We start from the raw sequence: 22,198 nt of genomic DNA, 5'->3' as shown, positions 1-22,198 counted from the left end.
GACGCATGCGTAATGGTTTTAACAAAATAATTTTATCGTTATTATAAAAAAGAAAAAAACTCTGACTATTCGTTTTGTTTTGTTTTCGCATGCCTTTCATAATTTGCGCAAAGTCTAGAAAAAAAGCGGAAACGTTCGAAAATATGAAAAGTAATTAAAGTTTTTCGTGTATTTTAATAATATTAAATTGATTTTTTTGTCTTCTTCACTGCCAAATATAATGTTGATTCTGTTTGTGTGAGAATTGAAATGCAAAAATAATCTGAAAATAAATTTTTATTTGCATGTATGATTGTTCGCTCTTGATTAGTTACGTTCTAAAATTTTGATTGGACCATCAATATGCATTTAAAATACACATATCAGTGAAATTGGCCGATTTAAATTGCAAAGAGATAATTCTTGAATCTGACATATGTACATACATAGTACACACATACATATGGCATCACAAACGAGAGGCTGTAATAAATAAACAATTAGAGATCAACGAATAATTATCATGAATGATAATCGAGAAAACATTGGCCTCTCTAGGGGACCCTATCCTACTATGCATTAAATCCATATAATATTCCATTATTGCTTTGAGAACTCGCCCCCTTTAATAATTCATTCCGTTTCTCTGTTGTTACAGAACAGGGACAAAATACGAGTAAGAAAAAGACGACGTTTTCAAGACTATTACGAGGATTGAAGACACACAGGAAAGAGAAACAGGGCCAGCAAGCTCAAGGCTCTCCCAGACACGGTCGGGCAAGAATGGGCGTTCCTCAAAGGGTAAGTGTGTGTCTACATAATTTATTAAAGACAATACGTATAAACTGGATAACAATGAGATATCTCATCGGACCAATCATTGAATGTGATACGCAAAAAAAAGAAATTAAAATACCGCACTAACGGGACCCGGAATGTACAATTTTTGAAATTTCCCAAAGCTCCCAATTTTTCTTTTTTTTCCCTCTTTTTTATCAGCATATTTGTCATACCATATGTAGGCACTCCAGGGAGTACGGCAAACGAGATAAAATTGCATTTTGCTTCACCGTTGCATTCGTTTTGATCATCGCGCATATGTGTAGTGTTTCACAAAGAGAGTTTCACGTAAAGAACTTTTTTCAAAGGCGAACCTGTCGCGCGCGTAATAGGAAAGTGCTGTTTAATTCCGCTCCGCGGGATCTACTTAGTATTTCCGCGGGCATAAATGCGTCTCCGTGTAAATCTATGTCACGTAATTGCGTAACTGCGCGACATTATCGTGTACGTTGAAGTTTCCTGCGAGCTCTTTCGGCGACGAAATATTAAACTTCACGCCACGCTCTTCGACGAGAGAATGCGGGATAATTTCCATCGCCGTTGCTTCCGCTGGCGCTTTTATTAAACACGTCCAGCCGGCAGCGAACTGCCACACGAGAATGACGGAATTCGGAAGTTCTCGTCCATCTATTTACTATGCATGCCTGTTTTCGGTACGCTGGAGAGCACTTCTCTCTTTTTCTCTTTCTCTCTCTCTCTCTCGTCACTCTGAAAAGTCACTGTCTGACGCGGTATCACTCGTTTTTCACGTGAATTGCACCTCTCGATGGCCAAATGCTCAGCTTTAATATGCGCGTTAATGGCGATTCGTTTTTTCGCTATTAAGCTGCCCTGTAGAGATTGCTGATAAAATTAAATAATTTATAACTAAATCACAATAATACCTATCCCATTCCCCGGCCTTCTCGTTTCGAATTTAATTTTGTATTTAGAACGAGAATTTAAAAATTATATATTTCAAAATTGCTTCAAAATATATTTTTAGTAAAAAAAAATTGCAAGAGTAGAAGGAAATATTTGAATAGTTCCGCTTTTGTATAATTTTGCTCCAGTTTCTTCAACGATTAAATGATGCGCATTAAATCATTTAATTATAAAACTGACATGCGATTTAGAATTATATTTTTGCATATTAATATTGGATAAGCATTTCTGTTAGAAAATATTGCAGACGAATTATCTTATAGTAAATAGACGTCAATGGAAATGAACTGTATTATTCATCGATACATGTACTTGTTAATTCATAAACCGCCATAATGCGTGCATTTCCGTGTAGTGATTTGTAACGACGCGTTTAAAACGAACATTACATACTATTTTTATTTTCCGAGAAATTCCCATCCCTTCCGCATTAATCGAGCAATGAAGATCGCGGTAGGTAACAACCGCAGCTCGTTTATTTCCCTAGCGCATTCTCATGTTTCGTTCGACGAAATGTTTTTCATCGAATACCGCGAAAATGTATCCAATTAAAAAACTGCCGTTAATCGTTTTGCGCCGCATTCTATACGATGTAACAATTATCGATTCGCTGTTCACCATGATACGATATTTTGCTCTCCCTCCCCCTTGACGATTTCGGTAAACCCCAATAGAAGCACGATGCAACAAATCGCAATTAACAGATATTCACGAAAATCAATAATATAGCTGGCTTTCAGACAATTCCATCATTTTACCGTGGAAAAGAGAGCCTTTCTACATTTTTTATTAAAATTTTTGTTTCTTTTCCTTCAGTCTCTGTTGCATCAATAATGCAGTCTCGTTTATGAAACTGTCATATCAAGCTACGATTATATTTTCATAAATATCCCACTTTGAACTACTATATAATTCATTTAATATCGAGCAATTTACCTATTTTTATTAGGTTATTTGGAAGTGTTTATTTGGAAGTGGTTATTGGGAAGTAATTATAGCTGACTTCTATTTTGCGACCGCACAGGTCACCTATATAATTGTCCATATTATAATAAATCTTTCATCTGCGATTGGAGCTATTATTTAACACACACACATATCCATATGAACCTACACATACATACGTATACATGGGTACAAACATCGAGTTCAGTCGAATCGGTCGCGAAGCAAGAGAATAGAAATAACGCGACTCGGCACGTGGGAAATTCCGGTTATACATTTTCAACGCAAAAAGAAAGAGTAGCTCCATGCATCCGTAAGTGCTGCTGAAGAAGTAAAGACACCTAAGATTTCCCATGTGTCGCCAATTTGTTAACCTGCGTCGACGACTCCGACGTCCCGCGGGACCTCGCCGTCGCCGGCGCATCTAATTTTATCTGTGGATTAGTCGCCCGATATGTATATATGTTCCGAGATATCGCGGAATAAGCTCAGGGACTGCGATTCATATCTAAGAGAAGACACTGAATCGCATCATATATATATATGTATATATTGTATATGTTTTAGTGAAATTTTAGCCTAGCGATTATTTACGTTGACTTACAATCAGAAGATATAGAGTATTTTACTTAATACGCAGATTGCGTTGCACACAATTAATACAATTAAATTAAAGTATCGTCGATCCTGGAACTCGCGTAAATATTATCTTAATAATAGAAATACGAAACAATATAGGAAAAAATACTTGATATTTTTAATTCGGGAAATTTTTATTTAAAATGCAATTTGAATAAAATATCGCGAAATAATTTTTTTCTATATTAAGTTTTTATACGATTTTTATAAAATATCTATTACGATCTATACTGTCTGTTTTCCATATTATATATTGTAACGCGGGAGAAAAGTTTGAAAAATACGCAAATGAATATTTCATACTGGCATTTGCAAATAGTCGAATTTACGCTTCAAAATGTACTAGTAAATCGCAGTTGCTGTATCGGTTTTTTTTTTCATGTTAGTTTTTCAGAATTTTAATCAAATTGTTGTACGATATTTCTTTCGTACCTCTGGTACGCATAATTTCCGATGAATAAATCTCGAAGGTAAATAAAGCTCAAAATTATAAACTAGCGACAAATGCATATATATAAATATCAGAGAAAGTTTTTCGCAAATGAACATTTTTTTCGAGGTTCACATGCTGAGACACGCTGCCAGTGTCACTCGCATGTATTAACGACAAACAGACCGAGGCGAGGGTGAGTCGCTTGATCTCTGTATGCGTATTCCGTCCGCGTGCATAGACCACTGTGTACACGCGTCTGCACCTGTGCATAATGCGGGCAGCCGACAAGCCTGCAAGTGCCAGTAATGAGATTCCCACGCTTGGTTAAAAAAAAAAAAAATATATATATATATATATATATATAGAGAGAGAGAGAAAGAGAGAATATATATAATATATAGGTATATTATATATACATATGTATGTATGTACATACATATGTGCGGATGTGTGCTTATATCATTTTCGTGGTTGCATCTAAATTTAGAGAACATAAACGCATCTTCAAACAGAGAGAACGTTAGCTCGTTGAACCGTGCAAATAAATTTATGCGTATGCAATTCGGAAAAATGTATTTGCGTTACGCTCAGCGATAAAGTGAACGGTATATTTTTCAGTAACGCTGCCCCGAGCTCGTATAGACACGTGAATTAGGAAGGAAGTAGATTTTATCTTCTTGTATGTGCGTGTAAAGAGAGAAACATTGCGAGAAATTCGCAGAACTTTGATAATATTGTATGAAAATGTTTCCGTAAAATGCCAATGTGTGCTAAAAATATCGAGGCAAATGAATAGTGAAATGAATTCAAAAATTCTTTGAAGCTTTTTCATTTGTTCAATTATGATAAATTGACACAAATGATGTATTTTAAAATTAAACGAGGAATCGCACGACACAGTTCTCTTTATCATAAAATTCCACAACTTTCTATTGCTGAAAGATTTTCGCGGCATTTTCCTGGCTGATTATAAACGCAGATGGACACTCAACAAGTGAATGCTTTTCGTGCTCTCCTTTCGTGGTCTCATAAAATATTACGTTATAAATTAAATGCTGTCACCTTTAATAAAACGAATTATTCATAGATGTGTCAAAATGAAAAATGTCATATATAATACAATAAATAACAAAATTTAAATAAATCTAGAAAAATTTACACAAAATTTAAAAAGCTGAAATTTTTATATATTAACATTATATATATGTTGCAGGAAGCATCTGCGTAAATAACGCATGAGGGTATAAATATTCAAATACGCTTAATGGGATTTATTCATAGTTGGCGCTAAAAAATTATTAAATTTATGAATCACAGATATATAAAGATAAATTCAACACTAGCTATATATACTATTTCATCACAAGAAAGGAAAAGAATATTACAGATTACAGACCAGTTTCATTTCTTTCCTTTATATTCGTAAGAAGATACCCACAGTCTTGCCTTTTTTTCATTCTTTTGCGCAATTTCGATTTAACATTATAATATAGAAAGTACATAGCATGCTGGGTCTTCCTTCATATATCTATGCTTCAACAACATTAATTTTTGAGTAGATGTTCAGATAAGAAGACCTGCTAACTCCGGCAACAATATGCATCTTCTGCTTTTGTCGAAAATTTCGAAAGAAAAAGAGATATTTTACCCTTGATCTACCACTTTTCGAAACATATTCTAATATATATTAATAAATACAATTTTTTAAATAATTTTTTAAATATAGCGATATTTTAACAATATTTTAATAATAAATATTTTATATACAATACTCATGGATAAACGTCCACACATTTTACTATTTTTATTAGAAAAAATTTGAAAAAATTTGCAATAGCTTAAGTTACTAAGGAAACATATTCTGAAAATGAATTTTGACAGCTGTCATAATCGCTCACTTTTGCACAGGTTCATAATAATTCACACTCTGCAGTTGATTGAGAAAGAAGTTTTAATTATTATCTCTATTATTGAAAGAATGTTAATATAATAAGTAAGAGAATATATATTGGAATTGTAGGTGCATTTTGTTTCCAAGCTTATACGAATACTTCGAATCGTTTGATCGAAACGCCTGGAAACGTAGACGAGATTTTTTTTCTTATCTTTATTTTTCTATCGATTCCCTCCCGTGTTTGTCAAACATTTGAACTGCCGCGTGTTTTAAATACTCAAAGGAGAATCGGTGGTTTATATATTATAAAACTTTTGCGAAAGGACCACGCCCGTGCATATGCAGTCTCTCGGCCTTGTTAAGCCACGATTTCAATAAACGCTGAATTTATACAGGTCAATGGGTCCTTATTCACGTTACAAGTTCAAGAAGGAACCGGTCCTTAACTCACGGTCGAGTACAATAGGTACGTCTCGCGGATGTATGCAACACGCGCATTTGCGAAGACCGTTCTTAATAAAAAAAAAAAAAACCCCCAGAACATTGATAGTACTTGGAATGAAATTTTGTCGAGAGCCCTCGATAAGGAGCAGTCGCTGAGCCGCGCGCTCTTGAGAAGCAACGATCTCCTTTCCCTCCCTCCCACCTCCCCCTCGGAGTCACATCGTTCTCTCGTCCTCGCGGTCGCAGGACCTAACCGATGCAGCCGGAGACGAAAGAACGAACCGGTGGCATCCACCATGACGAAAATTGAATTATGCCGGCGAGAACGCAAAGCGAGACCATGCAGGAGGGTCGCCGCAGCGAGACTGTGGTTTCCACACCACCGCAGCGATTTTAGAGGTGACGGAGGTAGCGAGAGAGCGAAAGAGGAAGAGAGAGAGAGACTCTGAGAGATTTGCCAGAAAGGGAGAGGTTACGGCGGTAGCGGGGGATCATCTGAGTTGGTCAGCCATCGCTGCAACGGAGAGGTCGGACTCTCCATTTGACATGCGGACGGCTTTGATCATCTCTCTTGCCGCGGTCCTCTCTTCTTTGGCCCTTGTTCTCTCTCTCTTTCACTCTTGGAGTGCGGACCACCACCGATGGTGGTCCATCGGCCACAGTGGCTGGTGCGACGAATGAGAGAGCCTATCGTTCGCCAGTCTACCGAGTATCGGGACTATGATGGGTCAGCCGGTCCCGTCGTGTCCGACGAGCTCTCTCTCCGAGGACGCGATTCAGATGGAATATCGCCGCCTGTCAACGGCCGTATATGAGCGGCCGCTTCTCTCCCGTGCAACAATCCGCGTATCCCTATATCCGCGCCTACCTCCGTCCCGTCCGCGACTGCGACGTCGACGCGACCGACCGCATCGCGTCATTCGTCTTGTTTGGACCTGACTGCTGTCAGTAGTACAACCAGATGAGAATCTAATGGCGTATTCACCGCGAACGTGCGCGTCCGAGCGATTCGCGTGACCGCACGGCCCGTGTCGAGAAGCTCGCGCCATCGCAATTGTCGGGGTTGATAGGTCGTTCCGCGATCGATCACGTTCGAAAACTTTAAATATTGTGACTGCTCATGACAAAAATTCCACGACTCTCGTTATATATATATATACATATATACAGAAAATGTAAATTTTTTTTCTAGCTTTACTACACCATAAAATTCTATAATTTCAATATGTTCAATTATTATCATCTAAAGGGAAGAAAGTAATTTGCGAATAAGAAAATATAAAAAATAAGGAAAATATGAAAAATAACAAAAAATTATAAAACTACATCAAGACTGTCCGAAATCGTTATTAAAGACTTAGTCGTGAGAATGTTCCACTGCTTGTCAGAGAGAAATCCAATGCTGAGATCTGGCAAGAATTAATATGCGCTTCATGATTGACGTGAACATAAATCTAACCTGGTAGTCTGGTCACGTTCCAGGAGATTGCATTTCAAGCTTAACACGTAAGTTACTACATTCTACTCTCGGTCGGACAATATTCTCAAAAGAAACGAGATGTGAAGAGAGAGAAAAAAGAAAGATATGTAACTGCCAACAGAAATAACGTCATACATTTTTTCCTTTAATCGTTATGCTTTCAATCTTGCAGTGAGTACGATGGTATACATAAAATGATGTTTATACGACGGGAAAACCAAACGAGCGAAATTGCATTTATATCTCTTTCGACGTATTGTCCTTCTCATTTTGTACAGAAGCGCTTTGCGATGTTGGCATATATATGTATATATGTAAGAGAGATACGGGAGTAGCTCTTTTCAAGAACGTGAGAAAATCAAATCTGGCACTCTGGGATTCATTCCATATACAGAGGAGCGGCGATACCCTTTTCGCGCGTTGATCCTATAGCGTAGGTATCGTGAGATTGCATGTGTTGTGTTGTGTCGCGTCGCTATTTGATGTGCTCTCGGCGCTCTTGCTATTAACCTAGTTGCGATATCATCGTATATTCGCAACGTTGAAAATCGCCCCATCAAAACAAGCTGCAGGCCATTACTGCGTGGCATTAACGGGCACATTAACGAAAGTACGCTCGAAATACGTCATGAATCTGTATGAAAGTGCCACTTGTTCGTTCGCTTCTTCCTTTAAGCGTTTACGAATATTATCGAGATTTGCTGTGCAATTTCATAGAAGGGAGAAAGACAACAACGAGCGCACTTTATAATAGATCGCGTATTATAATGGATTGCGTGCTCGCGATGAACAAGCCGCGATGTACAAAGGGCTGCCAACAAAGGCATGTAAATTTAAAATGGTTTAGAGCGAATCGAGATATTCATGGTTACTTCAACCACTTCCAGTAGGAGAAGAAAGAATTTTCGTTCTTTCCTGTTTTCGTAAAATCCTTTTGTACACAAAATTTTGTGGAATCCTTATGTACAGAATTATTCACAAAGAACTTTGAGAACATATCTAATTATATATAGAATATATACATAATATACATGTATAGATAATAAAACAAAAATATCTACATAATACTATTTGAATCTAATAATGTGGAGAACTTTTTTATTGGTATTATTAATAAACGCAAAAGTTAAAAAGAAGATGCGTTTTTTCCATCATGCTAAGTATTGTATAATCTGCAATTTTGATCTTCCAAAGATTTTATGACAAATAAAAGTTATATATCGGAAAAATAATATTGCGCTCAAGATGCGAATATGTTAAGAGCTCTTTTCAAAATAATAGCGACGATCAAAGATGCTAGAATCGTAAACGGGGTAATTATTCGCGGCGAAGCCTGTAAACATTCAACGGAAGAAGGCTCCCAAACGTAAATAAGACGGACCACCTCGCTTTATATGCTAATACTAAGGCTGGTAGGGGCGTGAAATACAGTCAGCTGTTAACCTCGTGATCCTAGCTATTGCATCAAGCAAGTATTTCCTTTGCGACAAGAGCCTCGTTCAAATAAAGATAGGATTAACTCGAACATTAAAAAAAATTGTTATTTTAACGACTTACTTTAATGTAATGTAATAAAAGAATTAATTAAATTGTACAAAAGAAAATATATCAGTATAAATAACGTTGTAACGTAAGATTAATCTCCTCATGTTGTAATGCAAGAGATAAACAGTATATGTACTTATTTCAAGATACTTTCCAACATTTGCGACTTTATCTCTCCAGTCTAGACATACTGTATACGAAGATAGAGAGATGTATTTCCTTTTTACTCGACAAGATAACTCGTTTCTCCTAAGTTTATGAAAACAGTTTGCATTTTATCCAGTGACGTGTATACGTATTTTTCTATAATGAAGGACGTTCGTCACCATCCGAGGCATCCGAGGTGTACCATCAGCCATAATAATGCAGACGCATGTCGATAAACTTAGTAAACATATCGCCACGCACGAGAAATATACTCCGGCGTTGCCTCGCCTTGAGCGAAGCAATCCACTTTCGGCGCGGCTTCGTGGCCAGACATCCTAATTTAATTTCGGGCATGCATCATCGCTCACGGCAATGGCTCTCGAAAAGTCGCGTTATAACGACGCTGGCGGCTTCGTTCCTCGCGTATCCGATGAATCCTCTTAAGAGCGAGTCGTTGTTCATCCCGCGATGACGAACTTCACTCTCGCGGATGATGAAAGAAGTTTCAGAGTCGCGCTGCTATCATACTTTCGGAGCGAAAAAAAAAATATATTACGTTAGTCGTTGAGATACCATTTCATCCTAAGAGAAGCTCGGTGCAGCATCATTAAGATAAAAAATATATTATATCCGGATTCTTATACTTTATCCTCCCTTGAGCTTTGCCGATGCTTCAACAATGATTTAGCCTCCCTTTTGACCCTCTTTTTTTCTCCCGCCGACCACCCAACCGAGGATCGAGGACCTTCGGTAAAGGCTACTTTGCGAGACGGCGCGCGTATTACTTACTAACGGTATCGTCAACCGTGTCTCTCGGCTGAGTGCATTACGGCGTCATTTACATCGTCGACACAGTGTCGGCGCATCGCACCTGCAACGGCACTTACAACGCGCTAGTTACGACGCGCTACGTTACGACGGACGAGGGAATTACATCAGCCGGCCGGAATCTCGTTAAGGCTGATTTTCCGCGAATATAAAGTGTCCGGCGAAAGAGAGAATGCAAAGTGAGAATCAAATCGCGTTGAAACGCGAAAAGTTAGCTGTCGCGCGCGTCCTCGTAATTATGCAGAGCGCGACGAAACAGCGCGCGCAATTAAGTCGATTCTTCTCACTCACCCTCTCTCGCTCTCTCCTTGCCGATCCGGATTCTTTTGTGCATACGATAGCGATATATAGCGCAGCAAGCGCTCCAGACACGTTCGACCTACACCCGGCTAGGAAGTTCGTATCGACCGGAAGTCGGACTGCTTTACATAGAAGACATTGCACTGCCGTGGCGCGAGGCAACGAGGCAGTTCGAAAAACTTACGGGCGCAGTTAAGTAGATCTACGACAGCCCGGGGTTAACCGGTAATGCATCTCGAGGCACCACCCTCGTTTGAATTAGTCTCGGAATAAAAGAAGGGGGCGGAAGAGCGAACGAGGCACGATCGACCTACGGCCCGCGCGTTTCCATAAGCAAATCCTCGGAAAATTTGAAAGTTCCTGCCAGGAACAATGGATTACCATAGTTGAAGAAGAAGTAACAGCTTTGCCTAATGAATTAATCCGCGAATTGCTCAGATTTTATTCGATCTATCTTTTATATCTGTCCCTTAAATGATATTTGATTCAATTTTTCCTTGTTTAATTTATCGTTATCTCAAAAGTCAAATCTTATATAAAAAGATGTTAAACAATAATAAGATATTGCGGTCTTCTTTTGCATTGAAATTGAAATTAAATCTTTTAATTTGATTCAAAGATATTATTTCTTCCGATTAATCGATTTTCTGATTTATTGTAGATCTAATAAACATGTAAATTTATTATAAAAATAAAATTTTAAAAACTATTTATTATATATTTCATATTTTGAATATTATATTATAAGTATACTAATTAATTTTTTAAATTATTTAGATGAAATATCAGTATTATCGGTAACGAAAATATATGACATAACAGAGTTTTTTGTCTCGGTAATATTTCCTACATCGTTAAAATCTCTTATTTCCTCCATAGATTAGCGTTATATCGACAAGTTTGACGATCCACAATCGGCCGATTTATTTCGTTTGCCATCGCGGGCGACACGTCTGGCTAGGGGCACGTTCCTCGTTTCAGGAATCGATCACTCGTCCCCCCAAGGCGACGTTTTTCGATCGTAAAGCGAAATTGTTTAACCGGCAGGTACGTGCCGCCGTAGCCGGCAGCCGTCTCTTCGTCCGGCTACCAGCGCGCCTCGTCCCAGCATCCGAGCGCGCCCTGGGGAACAGAGCGACGCCGCTATCCGGACGATGGAGCTTTACGCGAGAGCAGTACGCTGGCTGGCGAAGAGATGCGCGACTTTATGGTCGTAATGCAATCTTGCGTTATCGGTGGCCCGCAACCGGCCAATAAAGCCGACAAACGCGCGAACGCCGCGTCGATCTTATCGCCCGAGTATGTGAGCTTGTGTACGCGGCTTCGCATACGCGTTCCAATTTCGAGGGCGATCGTATTCCCGGGATAGGTGCCGAGGGGGAAGAAGGAGAACGGTCCATACGGCCCGCCGACGGCCTGCAGGCAATGCATTTCAATGCACCAGCCTCCTATGCTCTCTCTCTCTTGCTGGTCTGGCCCGACCTAGCACTCTGCACGCACCTAAGTGATTCCGGATTGGCGCGCTAATGACTGTTTCATATTCATTGGGCCGCGATAGTGTGCGACCCGGGGCACCTCGGCTGCATCGTCTATCTAATTCACTTTTCTCTGTCCGTCGTCGCGTTATAGTTTCTTCATCTTCGCGCGTCTATCACATTGACATGGACGATCACTTGGAGCAATTAATTTCGTTATTATGACAGAAAAAAAGGAATCCTTGATTCAAGTATATTTTTTATTCTTGAACCCTATTTGATTGATTTAAGCACAGAATGCTCTTTGTAATCACAAATTTTCATTTGTCTTAATAATAAATAAGTTTGTGTGAAGTATATTTTATTCTTAAAATATATTCTTGTTATAAAAATCATCATATAGTAAAAACAAACTTAGTCACATTTGAATTAAGAATTATATATTTGAAAGTATCGCTTATATCCGATGCTCACTTGTCCTTGCAATACTTATAAGTAAATTTCAGCTTCAACCAAGATTATTTTGCACTTTGTTTTAAGGATAAATTATCCTTTATCCAAAATTATTTATATTTGGCGCTATTATAAGGATAAAATATACTTGAGTCAAGGCATATTTGCATTCTTTCAAGGATACTGTTTTTTTTCTGTGATTACACAGTGAATATCGAGCGATTGATAAATAGATAATTGTTGAATTCGATTGAATCTTGTACCCTGCAATTTTCACTATTTGCACATTAATGTTAATCTGTCATTAATTTCTTGCAATCCGGTTACATCTGTATGATAATTTCGTCGCGAAAGAAATTAGTGCGGTTTTAAAATTATAATATCTCCATTGTTTCAACATCAGCTTTAGATTTTCGTTGGAGAGAAAACGAAGTTTTGATTCCAAACGTCGAAATCATTCCGTCATTTTGTTTTTACGCCAACTAGCGGAGACGCGTATCAGAAAATCTGTTTCGCATGAAATTTATTTCCACGAGTTATTCATATAATTAATATTTAACGCTCGTATATCGTTCCGCGGCGCACAATATACATTGTAATTATCGTGAAAGCCGCGTCTCTCTAGTTCGGGAAAAGAACCCATTACGAAGGGACTCTCCCTCACAAGCAGGATCAACAAGAAGCTGACTTCACGAGAAATTAATTAAACTTGATGGGGCTTTTTAGCCGGCGTTAAAGTTGCCGTGTAACTTATTCATTCAGTAATTCCCGGGACAATTGGACGTCGTCGGGTTGGTGTAAAGCCGGGACGCATACTTAGGAAGCGTCGGCGCGGAATACGCGCTTAAGCAAACGCGTGTCGCACGTGTATAAGGCTCGCGCACGTGTAAACCACGTTGGCCGCGAAGGGCTGCTCTAAGAGGATCTCGCTGCTTTTCGCGCCCGTCGTAATGCACACCCGACCGAGTTGCAGGGTTGGTGAGTTGGAGGGTGGGAAGGTGACAAGAGTCGAGGTGCACTAGGGGAAAAAAGAAAAGAGGGACAACGGAAGATGGATATTTCAGGTATATACGATCGATGTAGCCACGTTCCCTTCCCTTGAACTTTCGCTCGCTCGTCACCCTTTCGAGACTCGCGCCGAAGAGAAAAGCTCCTCTTCATCCTCTGCTCTTCTCTTGCCTTCGTTCTCTCGCGCCGACGAAAGCTTCAATGTCACGCAATTTTCTTGTCTGAGCACTGACGCGCAACAACGAGACCAAGGCTTTCGACGATGCTCAGACAGGTCGTTCCAATTAATAAATGTATCTAGCTCGCGAGATAATAATTACGGAGCTGGGGGATAATAGCACGTCGGGGAATGTTTCTCTCTGTATCCTGTCGAATCGTCCGTACGATACCTTCAAATCCCCTCTGGTATGTATTATGCGAACCAGCCAGTGGTTTATTGAAGTCTCACGCAGAATGCACACGCGATCCTGTTCACGCGACGTCGCATACACGATGAGATTTCTTTCTTTCAAGTGCAATCGATTCGTTTCAGCCAGTCTAGACGGCTTATACCGCGCTCACGTCATCTTTCTCATGTGCCACGTCGTACGCTAATTAGCCACAGAAATTGTCCGTCGTTCGACGTGACGACATTAACTCGTTAAGCGCCATCGTACACGAGATGACGTTTTAAGCGAGGCGAGCTTATGTAGAAAATAATAAGAGCAATATTCTGGAGCACGCTATTGTACGACGCAAAATTACACAGCATTTCTCTGACGCGCGCGATGAGAAATAAACAGATGAATAAACACATTAAATTTTAATCAATTTTTATTTTTTGTCTATATTTATTAATAACAATCTAATTTATTGATAAATTTTAAAAAATTGAATTTATTTTTATTTTTACATTTTCGTAAACTGACTTTTTCGTGAACGTATTTATTATTAATTGCATACTAATTATGTATTATTATTAATTATATAATATACTCATAATGCAAAATATACATACATATATACTTTATATCACAGCTGTCGTGTTAATATTTGAAACTAATATTGAAATAGTGTCAATGAAATAAATAACACCGATAGGAAAATCGATATGTTGTGCGAAACGTGCAAACAAATGAGTTGGATGTACTTCTCCGTGTTTGATGCTGGAAAGAGTTTTTTTTTACTATCGTTTTCTTTCCACGTGTTCCGGTTTTTCAAACCAAAATCGAGGTTTCCCTCGTTTTCTGCGGTACATTTGTGGACCCGAACCGCCTCGAATCGTTAACGGCTTTCGTTAACTTCGTCCTGCAGTGACGCTCTGCAACAGCGACAGTATTGCAACCCAGGTACTGATGGTACGTAATTAGGACGGAACACGTCGCTTCTCGATGATACTTTTTTCGTACTTTTTTTGTCCTCCTAGCACTCTCTCTCTCTCTCTCTCTCTCTCTCTCTCTACTACGTATACCTATACAGAAATACACGCTTTTGCGTGTCCTCTCTTTCTCTCTCTTTCTCGCGATCCTCGGCGGACACGATACATACACAAAAATTGGTCTACACACACGTACACGCGAGATCCATAGCCGGTGTTTATTAGTGACGAAGTCGAAGACTCACGGAGTAGAAACGAGGACAGGGTGAGGCTCTCTCAGAGTGAGTCTCTTCACTCTCCAGTGGCGAGTAACGGCTTTGAAGCCTCACAACATGGTCGGTTTCTTACCACAAGATGCCGCATTTTGGAGGTTCGCTTAATTAAACAAGATATCGGTGCACGCACCCGGGATCTCTGATCAGGTTCTTTTCAGCATCTTCTTCGTCGCCTACCCGCATCACACTGTTGCTCTCTTTCTCTTTCTCTCTTTGTCGCACTAGCTTCACAAAACTCTTCAACGATTCCAAATACCGGGACGCAGACTTTTCATGTAGGTACATATAATATGGCTCCTCCAACAGATCTCTTTTCTCGTCTTCTTCCTTCTTTTTCTCTCTTTTTTCCGTCATTTTTCCCTCATTCAGTTCTTCTTCTATCTTGTTATTTTGCTCTTTCTCGTTATGCGTATAATGTTTTTATAGTGAATTTTTTCCTTTTTTTTCTGACATTTCTTCTTTAATAACGCCGGCTTAAGACTGGCGTTATCTTAATCTTAACGATCCTTTTTACGAGTTTGAAGTCTCTTTTCCTCGCGAGAAGAGGGTATCAGTTCTTTTACGCTTGGTCGTTCACGTCGGAGGATGCCCCGAGGTGTCTCAATATCGTTTGATACATTCGGCTGATAAGTATTGCGTGCTTTGCGATTATAATATCTCTGGAGTTAACTTCGTTCAGAAGTTACTTTTAAGCAGCGTCGGCGTACGAGCATTTCTATATAGCGCGAGGATGAATATAAAAGTTTCTTCGTTAAAAATAGGGAGGGTTGTTCGATCAAGCGCATAATGTTTTGTTGATATTTTGGCATGAAAATTGGTTTGAAATGAAAATAATAATCAAATATATAATAAGTATGTGTAATAATGACTTATCTATACAGCAAACTTTGCAACAAATTTTTATTATGTATTTAGTTAATGATAAAAATTTTTTTAAATTTTCGTAATAGTATTTTATATTTTTCACTATCGAATCTTCAAATCTGTCAATTCTATTGATTCTATTTAATAAAATCACCTCATGTATAGATATTTTCTAAAATCACAATAGTCACGCACCATAGAGTACATTGACCTTGTCAGCGTACTATTTTATTTCAAGAGAAAATATAGAAAATTAAATGGGAGGCGCGGAAAAAAATTCACGAAAGATAATACAGTATTTATTGAAAAAGGAAGACCAACTTTTTAATATTTTATTTTAATTACGGAGCTCTTTTTAAATATTAAAATTTATTTTTCATATGAAATTTATTATTGCATATTACTTGTAAAAATATTCTAAATCTTATATATTTTGAATAACACATTTCAATACAATGACTCTAATAGAGTATTCACATAAACCTATTAATATAATTAGAAGATTATATTATGTTTCTCTAAAGATCTGTATATACGTATTACAAAGTAACATTAATACGCGTGATGTGATATCGCGCAATATGATGCTCTTATTGTCTTTCGATACGCTCGAGAAACTTATTTAATTAAGCACTTGTATCTCTCCTAAACTATAGTAGAAGCAGTGCCGACAGTTAAACTACGACAGCACTATGTCGGCAAATATTTCCAGCACGCATCAGTTTTATCATCGCGCCAGGCTTTATCCCGAGGCTCGTATTATATCGCGCAAACTTTCTCAAAGTTGTAGCACTAATTGGAGGCAAGAAACATCGACGTTTAGCTTCCGGGATGGAAGAGGACATTCTCATTACATCTTGCGACAAAGTCACATTGTTTCCGCATTATATATCATCTCGAGCTTAAATCTTTAGCGCGCTTCCTGGTTTATGTGGTATCTGTCGCGCAGCCTCTTATGAGATTAACGGATTTCCTCTCTTGTGAACGCGAGTACTCATTCACATATTCGCATGATGTATGATGGTATGATGCAAGTATTAAATATTGTTCGCCTTTGTAACATCGAAATTTAAAGCGAATAGCGAGCTGCTAGTGTTATGCGTTTAAAATTAAACGATGAAAATACTATCATTTTAAATAAAATAGATAATAAAAGAGATTAAAGATTTTATCTAAATTACGGTAACTGGATTGGTGATGAAAGGTAACGGCTGAGAATGATGAAAAAGTTAAAGAGAGAGCCATACACGACAAATGACTATCTACCGCACTTTGAATCTTTACCGAGCAGATTTTCTAATTTATCAAAGAACTTGTCGCAAACTTGGTAACTGGTTATCTCTTATACTTTCATAGAAAGCATTTTTTTAGATTACGAGAATGAGTTTTTCTTTAGTAAATAGTATAACGTATTATATATATATATATATATATATATATATATATATATATCGAAAGAGTGAAATTCAATCTACTGCGCCATGAACTACATTTTGATGGAAAGTACTCGTCCCTTTTTATATGCAGTTTTAATTTTAATTTTTAACTTACAAAGCGCGCGAAAGTTATAAGCGGAGAAGAATTTCGCTCGAAACTAACTCCCTCGTTTTATGCGACATTATTTTTGAAACCGGATATTTACGTCACAAGAGAGTGACGATTATTTTGATAGCTGTCAAATCGTAAAAGTCCGTCATAATATTCCACGCATTAATTATGCACCGTCGTTTCAACCGCGCGGACACTTTATTGACTTTCGCACGAGATGTTATCATCCTGAAACAACGATCTAATTCAGTCGGAACGTAAACGCTTCTTTTTATTGGCACTAACGAAATTTCATATTACTCTTTCTGGGCGCGCACGATCCCGCTATATCATTCCGGCTCGGCGACGTAGCACGAACGTTTCCTCCACGCGAGGATTAAACCTTAATCGCGTACGATCCGCATAAATAGCGACGCGATGTCCGGCTGGGTTGATGCCTTCACAAAATTGCTCGTCGACTCGCGAGACGTCTCGCGTATCTTATTCAGCTTGCGCGAAAAAATAAGAGAGCACAGTCGCTTTCTTCGAATCGTTGGAATTATTCCGGGCAAAAATACGACGAATGGAGGTCACGGGGAAATTATTTCAACGACGCTCGATTCGATAATTCATTATCGAATCGCGTGCACGAGCTTTTGGAGCGCCTTCATGTCGATCATGCTTATAAATTCGACAGGATATCGATTTGTCGGATGATTAAAACCAAACGTACGTTGGTGCTTAATACGTGGTACATTACATACGTATGTAAACGATATATGAGAGTGGCGATGTAAAAGAATATTTCGAGAAAGCCGCTTATCGAACGTTTTTGCTCGGATTAAAGCTGTTTGCCCGCAATTCATAAACATAACTGAGCTAAAAGAACGACTTTATGCTCGCTCCACTACCGTTCAAACTGGCATTGCATTTTTTATTTTTTATCGAAATAAGCTTAACTCTTATTTAGCACGGAGAGATATTGCGCCGATGCTTCTGCGGATTAGATATTATTAATACACATTTGTTTTAAACGTGTTGAAATAGCTCTCTTTATTTTTCCTTCTTTCCGTCATTATTAGAACAATTAAACACGTTAACAATAATATATATGATTATGAAAATTTATTACATATGAACGCATTAATTTATCACATCTACAATTAAAAATAAGAATTATTTTGTTGTTATATTATATGAAAATTTATTACGTATTAACACATTAATTTATCGTATATGCAATTTAAAAATAATAATTATTTTGCAGTTATATTATATGAGAATTATTACACTTTCAAAATTATATTTTCACACTTATTTGTCAATACGAATATGTGAAATATATTTGTCAAAACAAATATGTAAGTAATATATATTTTTCACCTCGCACATTATTCAACAGATCGGAAATCTGTAACATATAAAAGCTCGTTTAGTTAAATGATCGAAGTTTAATTAAATTAATTACAACCAATTATGCATATTATTATTCGAGGCGAGAATAATTTTGTAAAGAAGAGAGTTTACAGAGGCAGCGCAATTAATTAATGGCAATGAGTTTTTGAGACAGGACTTTAATATGCTATATAAGAAGAAGAAGAAGAAGAAGAAGAAGAAGAAGAAGAAGAAGAATGGCCATATTTCGCACGCAACGAAATCGGGAATAAACCAAGGTGCTCTCTCTCTCTCTCTCTCTCTTATTATCATTAAATTAGATCGCGGTCGGCGAAGAGGGACCGACGAATACAGCCATGGAAATTGCATTTTCACTTACGTGGCGAGAAAATTTCCGTGTTTCGTGCATCGGCGGCGCGAACGAAATAACTCCCCATAATTAGCCGGCGGACGAGTCTCCTCGAGCTTCTGCACTCGCAGAAAGTCCTCGCAAACGCGAGAAGGAGATGGCAGAGGGTGGCAGGTACCTACTCTCCGACTGCTGCTCCCAAAGCTACCGAAGAGAGAGCGAGGGTGAAAAATTTGCATGAAATATGATCAGCATGCGGCATACATCTATGACGTACACCTTCCGCGCCGCGTAAAACATTTTGACGACGGCCATGGCTCTTTTCAGGACTTCGTCGTTTTATTTGCATCGAACGATGCGTTTTCTCCCCTTTTCCTCCCGTGTTCTCCTATCCTTCGGAGGGAAAAACCACGAATGTATCGCGAAGGATGTGAGGCGAAACCATCTTTGGAAGTCGATATTTATATTATGTATATTGCGAAATGATACTTTTAGCTTCTATGAAAACTTAATATACGATTGCGATTACGAATTTAATAGGATATACTCGTAAAACTATGTCACAAGAAGTGACAATTTCGTCTGTATTCAAAATTCATATTTTTCACTATTTCTATTATTTTACTAGATATTTGATTTGGAAAACAACTTAATTATTTAATATTACATTATTATTTCACCTAATTGGATCAGATAAAATAAATATTGGAAATAAATATTGGATAAAATAAATATTGGATCAGATGAGTCTGAAAATAATGTTTTGATATATTGTACTTAAAATATATTTCATAATATTTTAATATGACTGATATAACTGATATTTTAATATGACTAATATGAGAATAGAGAAATACTGATGTATCTAAATTTCTAAAAAAATTTAATTAAGTTTCTAAAAAAATAGATAGAAAATTTCTATCGCAATTCAACATTAAATCAACGGCGTTAAAAGTTTCAATAAGGAAAATATTCATTTATGAATTTTTTTTATTATTATTTATAATAATCTTCAACAACATTATTACCATGATATCAATGATCACAACCATGCGTTCGCAAGTCTGTAGTTCGATACATAGGATTAAAGGGAAACTGATAACTGGTTCAGATGGCAATGACAGTTAACGTATGCGTATTCATCTTTCAGCTTATTTTTTATGAAAATGCGAGTGTCCATTACTGCAAGTATCCATTACTGTTTTTACTTTCGTTCCCGTGTGTGTACTTGTTCCAGACTTCTACCACAAGTGTTGTCGTTTTGACGCACCCCATAACGCCCGAGATACTTGTATAACCAGGACTCGTTTCATCTTGTCGTTAGATGCCAACGGCGTAACGTCCTATCTCGTTAGCTAAATTTTAGACGAGGCAGTTGGTTTGATGCACCAGACTGCCTTCGCTTTACGGGCGCTATCTTATTTACAATTAATGACAAGTCAGAGCCGGCAATGTTTTAAATGCGAGTTCTCTGCTTTCGAAAAATCCATATTACGGATCAATCTTTTTGTTCCTGACTTTACATCTTATTTTGGAATCTTTTTAATCATATTTCAATACAATAACCAATGGAAAAAATAAACTTTATGCAAAGAAAAGGGAAATATTAAATTTCATATTTTTCATTCAATTTTTGTAATTAAATAAATATTTTTACTTTGTTTTGTCGAGAGAGAATGAGAAAGAGAGAAATAAAAAAATATACATTTAAATAAATTTTTCAATGTTTCAAACTCGTGACAGAGAGATACATTTTCACTGATCTGTATATTTATCAGAATTTTCTTTTTTTTTATATCAATTAAAATCTGTAGACTCAAGATATATTTTTTATACACACATCTTAACGCGTGATGAGTAGCTAACTATTTATTTTAAAAATGTATTATAATGTTCGAGCTACCGGGAATTGTTGGACTTTATCATTATTATTTATACAAGAGCTCACGCTCGCGATTATAATACTTTATGTCGTTATTAAGCCGAGATTATGCCGGTGCGCTTTCCACCATATTCCCAGCGAGCTGCGAAGAATACTTTGTCAGACTAAATGGACGCGCATTCTCTCGCAAATATCAACATTAAGATTCAAATGACCGAATAATCGAGCGAATCCCGCAGGACCCGTTTCTGCGCTTAAACAGGTACAGGCAAAGCACGCGAGGGCTTCGACGAATCGTCTCCCTGTATCTCTACCGCGCTTCTGCCATAGGTATGCTTCATTACGTGCAATACGATGCATACCAGACTCACTATACCTGCCATACAAGATGCCTGCTGTATGTACAACAACATTGCTTTCCTCGCATTTCGCATTTCGTGAGGCACCGATGGGAAAGTTTACACGAACGTGTGTTTGCGTTAGTTAATCAACAATCTATTCCTTATTACGTCCATTCAATTATACCAAATTCACGATTTTTTGATGGCAGATAAATTTAAACTTCTGATAAATTTTTGCTAATAATAATCTCTAACGCAATGACAGTTTTGAATTAATAAAAAATGTCTTGTTCTTAAAATTATAATGTGTGTACATGTGTATTTATGTGATTCACCTAGATTTCTTGAAATTAGAAAGTTCCACTTTAGAATAAGCGAAATAAATGGTGTAATATTAATCTTTTCAGTTTCAAGACACAGATATGTCTGGTGCATTACGAGGCCTACTTTTGGGAAAGTTCATCGCACGAAACTAATATTGCAAAGTGCTCGTAAAAGATACCATCTTTTCAAATGATAACTGAGACTGTGTCATCGCGTTAGTTTTGTTAGAGAGTATAGAGTATAACTGTGATTTTGTAAGAGTATTGTATCTCCGCGTAATTCTATATATCATGTCTTAATTTTTTCACATTTCTACACTGAAAAAAATTCTTAAATAATAATAAATATTCATTTTAATATTGTCTAATAAGTAATTTATTTGAAACAAATATTTATCTGTTTTGATCTATCATTTTCTTATATCAAATAAATTGTTTTCACATCAAATCAATATTATTAGTTTCAAATAAATGATTTATTAGGCAGTATTGAAATAAATACTTATTTTAAATTCAATAAATTTTTTTCAGTGTATATATTATTTTTGTGA

The 22,198-nt window shown here is 37.4% G+C and overlaps 1 protein-coding gene across 4 annotated transcripts in view; it reads left to right on the top strand.

Moving 5' to 3' along the window:
* The window catches only part of LOC114941718 (SAM and SH3 domain-containing protein 1), a 310,795-nt gene that overhangs the window by 262,050 nt on the left and 26,547 nt on the right, over nt 1-22,198 (top strand). For all 4 annotated transcript variants that reach the window (XM_085487906.1, XM_085487908.1, XM_085487907.1 and 1 more), the window contains exon 5: nt 638-780. In XM_085487906.1, the coding sequence (XP_085344032.1) occupies nt 638-780 (143 nt within the window). The remainder of the gene's footprint in view (nt 1-637; nt 781-22,198) is intronic.

The sequence above is a fragment of the Nylanderia fulva genome, unplaced genomic scaffold (genome assembly GCF_048542155.1).
Source record: "Nylanderia fulva isolate GAGA-0341 unplaced genomic scaffold, ASM4854215v1 Scaffold6, whole genome shotgun sequence".
NCBI lineage: Eukaryota > Metazoa > Arthropoda > Insecta > Hymenoptera > Formicidae > Nylanderia > Nylanderia fulva.
The sequence above is the reverse complement of the archived record's forward strand: the minus strand, read 5'-3'. Positions and strand labels throughout refer to the sequence as shown.